Genomic DNA, 13,351 nt, shown 5'->3' with positions numbered 1-13,351 from the left:
ATGTTCGGCCCCTCGCTGCACAGTCTCTGACACATCACTTCGGTGCCACTCAGTCATTTACTTTATATCCTCCGCACATGTACGTTCTTTAGATTACAAAAATATATATTTATTTAAAAGGAAAAGCATACAAGACGTTTGCCATTTGTTGCATTTTAATTTCGCCCAGTAGTTCAGTAGCCATGGGTAGCCTATATGACAAGCCGCTTTAGCTTTTATTCCTATCTTTCTATATATCGGGAATTCAATTTATACATGTGAAAGTTCTTGATTTCATAAATCACATTCTTTCAAGTAAGAATTAATTTTTCACTAGTGAAAATTTAATTTCTACTAGTATGAATTTAATTATTACGTGTACAAATGATTTTTTAAAATATCAACTAGTATTTTTTACTAGTAAAAATTACATATTTGATATCAAGAATCATCATCATTTTTACTAGTAGAATGCATTTCTTATATGTAAGCATAAAGCTTTAAGTAGTAAAATTTTATTTTCTATATGTATTTTCTTCTACTAAAATGTATTTAATACACATTCTAATTATAATGTTAATTTGCCTGATATACATGCGGATCAAAGGCGGAGCTAATTTTACGTTGTGTTGTTCTTAAAGAGACCACGTTAAGAATGGTCTGGCTTAAAAAAAAAGAATTTGCTCATTTTTTCACGGTGACGCGCACATAAGATTATAAAGATTTTTTGACCATATTTTTACTAGCAAAAATGAATTTTTATCTAAGAATTAAAATTGAACTAGTAAGAATATAATGCTTTACATTTATACTATGTAATTCTTAGTAGTAAAAATAAATTTTTTACAAAGGGTCCTGCTCAACGCCACTTTGGGCCACTGGGAACCCCCATATGCACAAGTGGTATAGTGACTAAACCCAAACTCTCCTGGACATGCACATGAAGTGCAGTAGTTCTGGCCTGTTTGAAATCTGAAAATATTTAACTGCCAGATGTTTGCATTCACTTTCAGCATTTAGACAGACAGACATGCTTTAACTTACTTTACTTCCTATACACAGAAAGTATTGATATTTTACTGCCAGTGGCAGTTTCCTGTTTTGATGTGGTGGTCAGCAGTGAGCCAGCAGCATGTGTTGCACAACCCAGTGGTTCTCAGTCCCACACAGCACAGCAGCGTATTGATTTGTCTTCTCCCAGCCACACCATTCAGTGTAGTTCAGGTACGTATTGCTCCCTTCATTACCCAAAAGAGGCAAAGCACTGAACTGGCATTTCCAAGACTGCAAATTTCAAGCCGTGACATTATAATTCTAACCATTTATAATCAAATTGTAACCAGTCCCTAAACTCATAACGTTGATGCTGTTGACCAGCTCTGCACTGACCCCATGTGGACATAATGATCTCACACAAACAAGTCCTGTATTTAGGTCATTATGTAGGTAGTTGGACCTAATACCGGCCTAAACAAGATACAATATGGCCTTTCAGTGACAACAGTTATGTGTCTGTCATATTATTAACATATGGTTTGTATACATATGCATTTATTTTGTGGCATGTACTGTAATAACAACTGCTAAAGACACTAAACCAAGACAATCCTTTAACCATGTTTAACAAAAAAAAAGCCCCATGATCCTATTTTCAGTCCAAAAGTCCCACACCACTGAAAAAATATCAACCACTTTTCAAAATGATGAAGATTGATACAAAACCTTTCAAACTGACTACATGGACATGCAAAATGTAAACAAATACCATTTTAAAATAAAAAGGAACAACATCTAATCTCAAAAGCATTGTTAATGAATTTTAAGAGTACTGCACCGGTTCGGGGTTTCTCAGGTCTGAAGGAGGCTTACAGTGATACTGTTCACACATCAGGGAACATCCCTTCAGGACAGTGACTGATGACATCACCAAATACAGCCAAGATAAATCACTGGACAGAAGACCCATGGACACAGGTCTCACAAACACTGGACTTGGATCCTGTGATGGTTGCTGAAGTGTCAATGTCTTCACATCAACCTTGTGAGTCCAAACCAGAGTAATGAAGTTCTGGGGAACTTCAGCTTCATCCGCTTACTTTGTTTTAACACCCATGTCAAAATGTACAGTTATTATTGTTAGGTTAGGGGTAGATAGGTTAGGGTTGAGTTAGAGTTAAGTAATTGTAACGCAGTGGATTTTATTACCCAGTCCCTAGGGTTAGAGTTACGTTTAGTTAAGATTAGGTTAAGGTTTGGATTAGGGTTATGTACTTGTACATAAGTGCAGTGCAGTTTAATACTAGTCCCATTGTTTAGGTGTTGGAGATACGCACTTTATTTCAACAGACTACAGAATAATATACATGGTCATTGGCCATGGACGTATATCAGTCCATATGTACCATGCTAATTACATTTAAATGAAAATCTTCCATCAAATTAGTTGTTTTTAATGTACGCAATCACATGTGGCTTTGGGTAAACCTACAAGCAGCGCTGTCTGAAGCCTGCATCTCAGATTGGGAGTTGGTAGTTCAGCGTGGGTTAGCGGCAGACTCAGATGACTATCCTGCCCTGCGGCTTTTCCTGGGAACGTGCATGCTGAGTAAGTCCTGAGAACACTGGAGATGTAGACCGGGCATCTGAGTGCCCCACGGCTGTACCTCCTCCACAACAACACACACACCCCCACACACACACCCACACCCACAGATGGCAGCATGTGATCAACAAAAACTTTAATGTTTTGGAACGGTGCGTGAGAGTCCCTGAGCTGCAGGGTGTTGGACCGTCTTGTCATGAAGGGATCCGGCTGGAGCTGCACGGCTGCTCCGGTTCTGTTGAGGTTCCGATTCCCCAGCGTGGCACACATCCAGCAGAGAGGCGCGGGTGCTGCGTGTCTGCTGAGCTGCAGCCTGCTGAGGCGATTCATTCACTCCTGATCACTGCTTCCTCTGGCCTTGCAGTATTGTGCTGGTAGCGTCAGGCTCCTCTGTTAGCGTGACGCTGCTGTGACGTGCGTCCCGCCTGCCTGACGTCACTCTCCCGCCTACAGGGTGAATCGCACTTCCAGTTCGTCAGCGATCATCTCTGCGATGGCGAGGGAGGAGGTTGCCGCGGGCGACGGGGCGTTGCGCACATGGAGGACTCGGCTGCTCAGCTCGTCCGCACCGCCGTCAAACACGAAATCATCAACCAGATTACCATCAGAGTCCAGCGCCTGGGCTCGCACACCAGATGGGCCCCTACAGGCATGAACACACACACACACACACACAGATGGATGTCTATCGAGGAACAATAAGACTGTAAATGGAACTACTGGAACAAACTATACACGGATGACATTGGGCAGGTTGGAGCTACAGCAGCAAGACCAACAAAAACAGATTAAAGTGAAGCTGACTAGAAGGCTGCCTTCATCTCCACCTTCATCTTCATCAGACAGACTATCCAGTGATCAAACCCTGTCCAGCCCCCCCCGTCACCACTGGATATGGATGAGCTAGAGGGGAAATACCGCTGCCCAAACACACCACCTACTCATCTGGCTCACAATGGTCAGAATGCGAGTGGAATCCAGCACAAGCGAAGTGTAGAATGGACGCATTGTGTAGTGGACATGCGGAAGGCAATGGGGACCAAGTTAACTGCTGACGCCGCCCCCTGCAGGCCGTGCCTGATATATTAGCGAGCTACCAACAGGCAGTTTGAAAATAAGCATAATCCCAACAAATGACAATGCTGCTGATCATGTTTGAAATCCCAGGCTACAAAACCCAAGTCACACAGCTGGAAACAACGGCACAGATGGACGTTGGCAAACTGACGGCGCTCCAGAGGGGTGTGGAGGTCAAAGGTGATGCTTGGCTACATGCAGGACAGGTCAGAGGTGTTGATTAGGGCTGCAGAAGGTCAAGCACTCAGCAACAGGTCAACAGAAGCAGCAGCGTATCACACCAGTTCATATACAGGGACATGTGCAGGACCATATACAGGGACACGTGCAGGACCATATACAGGGACACGTGCAGGACCATATACAGGGACACGTGCAGGACCATATACAGGGACACGTGCAGGACCATATACAGGGACACGTGCAGGACCATAAACAGGGACACACCCAAGGGTGTGTGTGCATTTACCTGATGACATCATTGTGGCTAATTTCCGGTATGTACTTCTGCAGAATCTTCACCTGTGCACTGATGAACATGCCTCTATACATCTCGCCTAGGCCATACGCCAGGTTCCTCATTACCAGCTTGTGCAGACCTCTACACATGACACACGCACGCACACACACACACACACACACACACACACACACACACACACACACACACACACACACACACACACACACACACACACACACACACACACACACACACACACACACACACACACACACACACCTTTAGATATGTACTTAAAGTGGTATACATTTCCTTCATAAGAGCAGCAGATGAGTGCCTACCTATAGCACACAGCATCTCTGAAGTCCTCACTGCTGAAGTCGAACAAGTTGTAGCCCTCGCGTTTGAATGCCAGCACAGCGTTGGGTCCTAGCCAAACGCTGCCATCCATACGGGGCGTGAAGTGGACGCCCAGGAACGGAAACCGTGGGTCTGGTACCTGCAGTGAACACACGCAGGAGCGTGCACAATTGAAATTACATCATGTGAAACTAGTGCTGGGCAATTTGAATTGTGATGCATCTTCCCTTGATAATGATATAAACTTTGTGCAATATAATTCAATAAACTTTTTTTACTATATCTCGTCTAAACGGTGCCGCCAACACAAGCCACAGCATCACCACCACCGCAGCACCATCACCACCACCACCGCAGCACCATCACCACCACCACCGCAGCACCATCACCACCACCACCGCAGCACCATCACCACCACCACCGCAGCACCACCACCACCACCGCAGCACCATCACCACCACCGCAGCACCACCACCACCACCGCAGCACCACCACCGCAGCACCATCACCGCAGCACCATCAGTTGGAGCATCGCGTTTAAACAGTAGCACATTACAGCATGATGGTCAGTGGAGGTCTGAGAGATAAAGTGAAGATGAAGGTGAGCCTTCAGCTCTCCATGACAAAGAAAGAAAACCTCACGTCCATCGTATGGAAGTGGTCCAGATAGCTTAAGCGCAATTAAGGCCAAAATAGAAAATATGCCGACGTAAAGTGCAAAATTGGAAACACTACTAATTTATTTTACTATTTGAAAAAAATCCATCTAGTCGAGTACACAGAATGTGTGAAAGTACATTCAGGTGTTGTTAGCTAGCAGCTAAGCAGTGGTGCTAGTCAGCCATTAAGTGGTGGCGTTTCTCCTACAAAAACAGCCAACAGTAGCGACTCTTACTCCATACTAAAAAAGCCCTAATAGTGTTTCATGACACAGGACAGAGATTACAGGATGGAAAATTTTAGAAGCCAGATTTCCATTATTTGGACATGGTGATCAAAATGTAAGTTTACATATCTTGCATTGTGGATGTGAGTATGGTAATTTGTATACTCTGTGCATGTATGTATCCAGTCAGCATTTTTAAAAAGGAAATTCTTTAAAAGCTGAGAGTGTTGCATTTTATCTTGTGATAAATGATACTGATCAAAACAGAAAAATGCATTGTGATAATATTTTTGTCCATATTGCCCAGCTCTATTTATCAAATCTACACATGGTTTTTAAATAGAAATTCCATGACAACTACTGGCAGTTTAATGATGTGTGTGTGTGTGTGTGTGTGTGTGTGAGTGAGTGAGTGAGTGAGTGAGTGAGTGTGTGTGTGTGAAAGAGAGAGTGAGAGAGAGAGACACAGAGAGAGAGACAAGGAGAGAGAGAGAGAGAGAGAGACTGACAGGGTAGATGTTGCCCCTGATGAGGTAGCTCTTCTCTGGTTTCAGAACCAAGTAATCTCCTCTGAAGGGGACTATTCGTGGCTCTGTGCTACAGCCGGAGATCTCAGCGAGACGGTCCGAGTAGAGGCCACCACATGTCAACACAAAGCGACAGCGAACCTCCTCCCCCTGTGCTTGCGTACACACACACACACACACACACACACACACACACATTAACAATAACAAACAATAACACCACCCCTCAGGCCCATTACAAATCAGACTTGGGCTTACTGTTGAGCTTCGGACAACAACTGGATACTTCAGACCTGAAACAAGAGAAGAGTACCAGTGTTCCATTTCACACCTTTGTAGGTGAAGTTCAGTTTCTGTTGAAGTTATGTTGTTAACAGAGGAGAGTGTGTATGAGTGAAAAAACCAGATTAAACCACAAGACCTACCCTCTGGACTTCCAGCTGGACTCTCTGCCGCCATGGTGATTTGAGTGGCCTCAAACCCCATCATTATGGCTCCCCCGGCCTGCTGGACATCCTGAGCATAGGCTAGTGCCACCAAGCGCCAGTCCACAATCCCAGTGTAAGGAGAGTCTAGAGCCATTATTCCCTAAAACATACACACACAAACACACTGTAGATGGATCAGTAGAGACAGGAGACCTCACACATCGACACTCACACATACACACATGCGCGCTCACCCTGCAGTATGGCTCCCTCTCTCGGATTGCTTTTGCATCGATCAGACTGATCTCTCTTACATTGTTCTTCTGGCCACGTTCATACAGAGCCTTCAGACGTGGGACCTCCCCTCTCTCCACCGCCACAATGAGCTGCACACACATACACACGCCTTATATGTACACATACACCCACACAGTACACATACATCCACATCTTATGGACTTGTACACAGAAACCCACACACACACAGCTTACATGTCCACATACACCCACACCTTATAGTCATGAACACAAACACACACACTTCCAACACGCAGGACTGAAATGTGGCTTCCAGTACTGATGGTTCTCACTTTGCCACATCTCCTGTAAGGAACACCGCTCCTGTCACAGTACGCATAGGCCAGAGATGCCCCTCGCACACACAGACGGGCTTTAAGAGAACCTGGTGTGTAGTATATCCCACTGTGTATCACACCGCTGTTATGGCCTGACTGATGCATAGCTAGAGAGAGAAAGAGATGATAAGGTTCACCAATAGTGCTTAAAACTGGTATTACGCAACACAAGCTGCTTTGGCTCACACATACAGGTGCAAGAATTCTGTCTTACCGAGTTCCTTCTCCTTCTCCAGGACTGTAAAAGTGAGGTTGGGATGCCGTAGCACAAGCTCCCGGGCTGTGGCCAGACCCACAATGCCGCCTCCCACCACCGCCACGTCGTACCTGTTACAGAGCATGCACTGCTGATATCAAAAATGGCTGCCCTATTCGTGCCTCGTGGTACACTTCCTTTAGTTGCCAAGTGAACATCAAAAACAACAATACTTGAGTTATGTAAGGATGCAAGTCAGTGGGCTACTGCACACAAAACATATGTGATTGCAGTTTTGGTGAACCTTGGTCTCCACGACACTGAAGTTAGTTACTTATTTGCAGCTTCTGATTAATTAGATTATTTAATGTGTTTATGTATAATCTTCAACATGTCATTACACACTTTATGTAAGGAAATTCATATTTTCATGACCCTGTTAATCATTTCACCTGTGTGCAACACTGCTCTATGTGCCATGATTCAAGTTAGATTTGAGGTATATGTTGGGACATGTCAAAATCAGCTTCCGCTCATAGGGAGGGACCTGTTCTTTATGATGCATGTTTTTTTCTCTGGCCCACCAATTCAGTATTGCCCTCTGGAACTGCCCCTCTGAATCCATTCATGCCATGCCATGTTACCAGTTGTGATGTACTCAATCACTCTTAAATGTATGATCCCATGCATTTGGTTCAAGCATCTCTGTAAAATAAAGTACGCAGCAAACACGAGCAAACACTTCCTTAAGGAGACATCTTCAGGCGCCGAATAAGTAGCTGCGAACTAACTTCAGCGTCGTCTGGTTGCCGTTTACAAAGAGCCAAAGTCCAAATCTGTATAAATTATGAGAATAGATTTTGCAAGCTGTGAAATACCAGAATAAGATCCGTTCGTTACTCCTTAAAATATCTGAATCATAATTATTCTATTAGCACAATAACTAGGTTACCTCAGAAGTGTATTATCCGGCCACATAATACACAATATTGTCAGCACTAAAACACTTGAGGCACTTTTTGTCCATCGTTCGTAGTGAATATTGTGTGTGTGTGTAGTCTTTCACCATGACACTTCCAGCAGCAACAGTAACAGCGGACTTTGTGACAGTAGACTGGTGTTTACTTACTCACCCGACGTGCTGCTGGCGGACCGTAACGCATCTTAGAAATTTGTGTTTTTTAACAAATAAACCAACAAAAACTCGCCCGCATATCAGAGTCCGTATCATAGTTGTGTGTAATTAAGTGTCAATGTCACAACCTGTCCTACAGTTATCCTTTCCGGACACTGTCTACAAAGTCCAGTCAGCTGGAGCGAGAGCGATCTTAAGGCCACGCCCTCCTCCCCTCTTCGGTGTTTCCAGCAGCATGGACGTTGTAGCGCGTTACTGCCCCATGCCGACTGGGAGCTACAGCTCGCCAGCATCGTGTTGTCTACGCTGATATAATTGCTTTCATTTCAATATTTTTGTGCCAAATATATTGCCATGTACGAGAATATTTTTTTTCTTAAAGCCACATCAAACAGCAACATTAAAGTAATTAAAGCATCTATTGTGATGAGCACTACATCTCCAGCCGAGTCCACAGTATCAGGTACCACTGCTAACACCATTATATGCAAAAGTGCTGAACACTATCTCTAATTATCTCTAATCGCTAAGGCATCATTTTAGATTTTTTTATTTAGTTTATTTTTTGTTACATTTTGGTAATTTATCCTAATTTGATTAAATTGTTTGCAGATAAACATTCAGTTACAGTAAGAAAGGGAATTGGTGAAGGTTTAGATCAACCAATGGTCTCAACCATAGGTCAGAGGTGCGTCTCATGAACCTTTACTGTAATTGGCAAACATTTATAGATGCTAAACACTGCAGTATCACAAAGTCTCATAATGGAAAGACAAGGCCATGTACAGGGTGAACAGCCAAGAAGAGGCGTAAGACTGTGTGGTGTAGAGGGGTAAGACTGTGTGGTGTAAGACTGAGGGGACAAAACAGTGAAATAAGGGCAATAATTGTGGACTATGTTTTACATGTAAGTCATGGTCTCACAATGGTTGAAGCTGGTTGTTGGGTGCAGCCGAATATTGGAAGAACAACTGTGTCTTCAATCGTTCAAACATTTCATAGAGAAAACATGTATGTAATTCAGAAATGTGTCCTTTGCTGTAATGCTGCACATTGACAAATTCTGACATGTTACTGTATTTACAGTAATTTTTTGTTTTGCATTGTTATACGATATCAAGAGTAGCTCATAGGGGGGGGCAGAGGTTCCATTTTCACACCTCAACAAGAGGAGGCTGTATGTGCTCAGGTTGTTTTGAATGTGTAGAGTAAGTTTCTAATTTTGTAGTTTTTCCAGTCAGTTGTCTGTCTTTTCTGAATTTCAATCAGATTTGTATTTGTCAACAAATTGCAGTGCAAACAATATTGCTGTATAATTTTGATTCCAGTCCAATTTCTTCCTATCAGTCTCCCACATACAGTGATGTGTAACTTTGTGTTCTGTGTAAGTTTGTATTTTATGTGTAACATGTATTGATTCATTTGATATACCACAAAATGTGCAGCATTCTTGAAATCAAAAGCTTAGCTATAGTTTCCATCAGAATATACTTACAGTCTGCACTGACTGTGACTTAAAGTTGCACTGACAATATGACTAAATATTTTGACTGCCTTGTTCATAGGCAATGGCACCCAAACTAGACACTCTGATGGCACGGACAAATTGACTGACCTAAATATTTACTTGTGGGGCAAAAACAAAGAATTTTGAGTGAAGTATGTGCTTTTGCAGGTATTTCATTGAGTTTTGCTGTTTGCACTAGGCTAACTGTTTTGAGAAATGCACTAGTTGTGATGCCAATGTAAACCATGATGTGAGAAATGTACCAAATCGAGTGAGAAAAACTGTAATACATTTAATTTCATGGCACAGACAGAAGATCTGAGGGTGCGAGGGGGGACAGCAATGTGAAGATCTGAGAGGTATGGTATGAAAAGGTATGAAAGATTGTGGATGGCCTTGAATGTGAGCAGAAGGATGTTTTAGATGATATGGAACTTGATAAATTAAAAACACTTAACCAATGAAAATATAATCATAAATATATCTTTCTCTTTACATTATAAACTGTACAGTATTTGTGCACCAATATATCTTGTAAATATCATCTTGGTTAAAGCTCTACAATGACTGAACATTTAACTGAGATTGTCATCTCTAAATTTGCCCTCACAAACAACTTTAAACATAGAGAGAGGCCAGATTTACCATTAATTAAATAAAGTGAATCTTTCCCACTTACAATAATTTCTGTATTCCTCACACAGCATTTTAGTTTAGGTGTTAGACTATAAATGGGCAACAGCATTAAGGCTGATGTACAGTTAAGCACTAAATATTAAACAATCAGTTCAATCACTAATTACGTTACTCACTTGTACTGAAATTTTGCTTGTCTCTCTTTAAAACCAGCAAAGTGATCAATTACCCTCTCATTAAAGTCAGGCATGTTCTTGACCAGTTCTCTCTCCATCGAAAGCATGGCCAGTGCATTGAGATGTTCCTGTCCCATTGCATTTCGCAGGAATGTCTTTATTCTCTTTAAGGTTGAGAAACACCTTTCCCCTTCAGCCGTGGTCATGGGAGTGGTTATGAGGATGTTTAACAGAGTCACCGTCTCTGAAAAAGTCTCCTGGAGGTTGTAGCGCAGTAGAACCTGATATAATGCCAGTGCACCACAGCAGCTTTTGAATTCAGGACTCTCATAGATAAGTGACAGCTCCGTCTTGAGCTTTGCCTTATTCAGCATGGGGTATGCCATGATGGTGGTGTTCAGGGCCTCAGCAGGAAACGTATGGCAATGCTGTTCAAACATGTCTCCTTGTAGCAGTGTGGCACCGACAAGGTGGTTAGTGAAGGAGAACCTTTCTTTAGCATGATCCAGGATTGCGTCACAGACCTGCGCCCCCACAAAACACACACACACACACACACACACACACACACACACACACAGTTTGTTATTTAATTGGGAACAAATATTCCACTATTATTAATAGAGATAGATGAAGTGGAAAACAGGTTTACAGGGTGACGAGTAGGCCTTTCATAAATGGCCAGTAATACATGCGTATACCTCTTTAGTCAGCCTCAGTTTCTCCTCTTCTTCCAAGGACCTCTTTGGTCTTGTGGTACCTTTTGCAACTTGCTGATTCTCAGTGGATGGGTCTTGGTCTCTGAAGGGTGACAAACCAACAGTTTCAATTTCATTGTTTATAGCTACAATTTCTATCTGTATATTCTATGTGCATTTGTAGTGCAAGTGTGTGTGCTGTAAGGTGTGAGATCTAAATATAGAAATTCATAATCATAAGTAAAAAATACAAAAAAATATATGTATATGATGTGCATTAGCTGTTCCAACTAAGCAAGAAAAACATTATACAAAGGTTAATTACACACAAAAGTAGGAAGGTCAGAAATGTTAACTAGTACCATACCATAAGTGGCTAGTATAATTTAGAATTAAAAAATGTTTTTCATTGATACAAACTTTCTCAAAGTATGTCTGGTTATGACCAGGTTTTTTATTAAGAAGGTATGAATAATAGTATTTGATCTTACCTTATGGCCTGCAAACTACTTGTGAATCTCTGGAGGGCTCCTTTGATGAACCCTGCATCAATGTCCTTCTTCTGCAGCTGCTGGTACAAGACGTCAACATGAGGCATGATTTGATAAAATAGCTGAAGGAAAAACTGGAAGTCATCATCCCGCAGCATCCTCAAAAAGCCAGACGCCTCCCTCACTGTAGTGCTGTCAAATGAGCTGGTTGTCCTGATTGATTCAAAACACTGTACTAGGTCATCCAGGTTCTCATAGACAGTGTTCACAATTCTACTGTTGAAGTTCCATCTTGTGGAAGATGCTCTTGGCAGCCTTCGCGCAACAATCTGGTCAAGGACGTTAGTGCGTTTGGGCGACCGGCTAAAAAAACTGGTAATGCCATCTAAATCAGAAAAGAAAACTTTCACTCCAGTGATGCGAGATGTGGCTTGTTGCATAATCAAATTCAACTGGTGTGCATAACAGTGCACATAGTGGGCATTTGTGTAATGTTCCCGCACTTTTTTCGGCACACCTCCCCACTCTCCCCTCGTCACACTGGCCCCATCGTATGCTTGCGCAATAAGTTTTCCTTTGTCATTTTCAGAAAAAATACTGCTGAGTCTTTCTAAAATCACACTGGCTATTGAATTGGATGTTTTATCCAAGACGGGGATGAATTCAAAGAAACGTTCTTGCACGGCGTGGTTTCCGTCAACGTATCGAAACACGAGCGCCAATTGAGTATGGGTGGAAACGTCTGTTGTCTCATCTGCTTGGATTGCTACGAATCGAGCTGACTTGACCTCCTGCACGATGCGATCCCTGATGACTGACAGCATGCAATCCAACAGCTCATTCTGCACGGTCTTTGACGTGCCCTTAAGGACTGTGGCAGATTTCAAGTGCTCATCAAACACCTCATCTAGCGACGCCACTAAATCCACCAGGCCACGAAAGATCCCAGTGTTACCGGAGCCCTCCGCTTCATCTTTGCCTCGCAGCGCCAGTTCGAACACTCCGCAGAACTTAACGCAGTCAATGAGACGGGCCAGGACGTGGCGGTTCTTGCTCACCTCGTCGTTGTGCTTACGGACAGCCGTCCTGTAGCCCTCGTCCAACTGCGTGGCGATGTTAACCTTCCCGAAAGCTGAAAATTTCAGGCAGCTGTCCATGTGCAGCTTGGAAGTTTCGTGCTTTTTCACCTTCTCCGAGAGATGATGCATGTCGGTGACCCCCGTGGTGGTCCACGCGGTGTCCGCGCCGCTACCATCATTCGGATGGAACAGAACGCAGGGGAAGCAGAACAGGGCGCCAGCTACGTTACAGCCTGCTAGCCACGTTTTCCTTTCATACCAGATTGGCGAAAATCCCCGGTTATATGCTTTTCCTCCCTTTGTAGACACTTGTTTGATGTTTAAATTTGGTCTCGGTGGCCCTAATCCCTTAGTTGCTAGTTTATCTCGATTATTACGACGACAGAATGGCACTTCTCTTAATGAAACGATTGAGTTGTTGTGAGTTGTAGGAACGCTGGCCATGTTGCTCTAGCTGACGTTATTCTCCCTACATC

General features: G+C 43.1%; 2 protein-coding genes and 1 long non-coding RNA gene across 6 annotated transcripts; 1 reads left to right on the top strand and 2 right to left on the bottom strand.

Moving 5' to 3' along the window:
• Positions 1 to 1,117: 1,117 nt before the first annotated feature.
• l2hgdh (L-2-hydroxyglutarate dehydrogenase) lies at positions 1,118 to 8,500 on the bottom strand. Of its 2 annotated transcripts, XM_076975634.1 has the most exons (10): positions 8,287 to 8,500; positions 7,172 to 7,284; positions 6,913 to 7,064; positions 6,577 to 6,708; positions 6,320 to 6,482; positions 6,153 to 6,187; positions 5,877 to 6,044; positions 4,463 to 4,620; positions 4,128 to 4,259; positions 1,186 to 3,224 (listed from the first exon to the last, which is right to left on the bottom strand). In XM_076975634.1, the coding sequence occupies exons 1-10, from the start codon at positions 8,382 to 8,384 to the stop codon at positions 3,029 to 3,031; spliced, it is 1,347 nt and encodes a 448-aa protein (XP_076831749.1). In that variant the 5' UTR covers positions 8,385 to 8,500; the 3' UTR covers positions 1,186 to 3,028. The 2 variants fall into 2 exon arrangements, with proteins under 2 accessions (XP_076831750.1, XP_076831749.1); XM_076975635.1 differs by lacking the exons at positions 6,913 to 7,064; positions 7,172 to 7,284; positions 8,287 to 8,500 and having other exon boundaries at positions 1,118 to 3,224; positions 6,320 to 6,506.
• Positions 8,489 to 10,154, top strand: LOC143477113 (uncharacterized). The gene is made up of 2 exons (XR_013121470.1): positions 8,489 to 8,751; positions 10,105 to 10,154. It is a non-coding gene; the product is annotated as an uncharacterized LOC143477113 (long non-coding RNA).
• On the bottom strand, positions 10,072 to 13,335 carry LOC143477109 (zinc finger MYM-type protein 1-like). 3 transcript variants are annotated; one of them, XM_076975632.1, is made up of 4 exons: positions 12,855 to 13,335; positions 11,797 to 11,876; positions 11,309 to 11,408; positions 10,072 to 11,131 (listed from the first exon to the last, which is right to left on the bottom strand). In XM_076975632.1, exons 1-4 carry the CDS (start codon positions 13,317 to 13,319, stop codon positions 10,604 to 10,606), a joined length of 1,173 nt encoding a protein of 390 aa, XP_076831747.1. In that variant the 5' UTR covers positions 13,320 to 13,335; the 3' UTR covers positions 10,072 to 10,603. The 3 variants fall into 3 exon arrangements, with proteins under 3 accessions (XP_076831747.1, XP_076831748.1, XP_076831746.1); XM_076975633.1 differs by having other exon boundaries at positions 11,797 to 11,873; XM_076975631.1 differs by having other exon boundaries at positions 11,797 to 13,335.
• Between the last annotated feature and the right edge of the window lie 16 nt (positions 13,336 to 13,351).

This window comes from Brachyhypopomus gauderio, chromosome 15 (assembly GCF_052324685.1).
Source record: "Brachyhypopomus gauderio isolate BG-103 chromosome 15, BGAUD_0.2, whole genome shotgun sequence".
NCBI lineage: Eukaryota > Metazoa > Chordata > Actinopteri > Gymnotiformes > Hypopomidae > Brachyhypopomus > Brachyhypopomus gauderio.
This window is presented reverse-complemented; position numbering and strand designations above follow the sequence as displayed.

Excerpts from the sequence above, each read along its gene's own strand:
- l2hgdh (XM_076975634.1), bottom strand. The coding sequence starts at position 8,384 with ATGATACGGACTCTGATATGCGGGCGAGTTTTTGTTGGTTTATTTGTT. Across the intron at positions 6,188-6,319 it reads TCCAGCTGGAAGTCCAGAGG|GTCTGAAGTATCCAGTTGTT; the intron begins GTAGGTCTTGTG and ends CTCTTGTTTCAG. Across the intron at positions 4,621-5,876 it reads TCAGGGGCAACATCTACCCT|GTACCAGACCCACGGTTTCC; the intron begins GTCAGTCTCTCT and ends TGTTCACTGCAG.
- LOC143477109 (XM_076975631.1), bottom strand. The coding sequence starts at position 13,319 with ATGGCCAGCGTTCCTACAACTCACAACAACTCAATCGTTTCATTAAGA. Across the intron at positions 11,409-11,796 it reads AGTAGTTTGCAGGCCATAAG|AGACCAAGACCCATCCACTG; the intron begins GTAAGATCAAAT and ends GTCACCCTTCAG. Across the intron at positions 11,132-11,308 it reads AACTGAGGCTGACTAAAGAG|GTCTGTGACGCAATCCTGGA; the intron begins GTATACGCATGT and ends GTGGGGGCGCAG.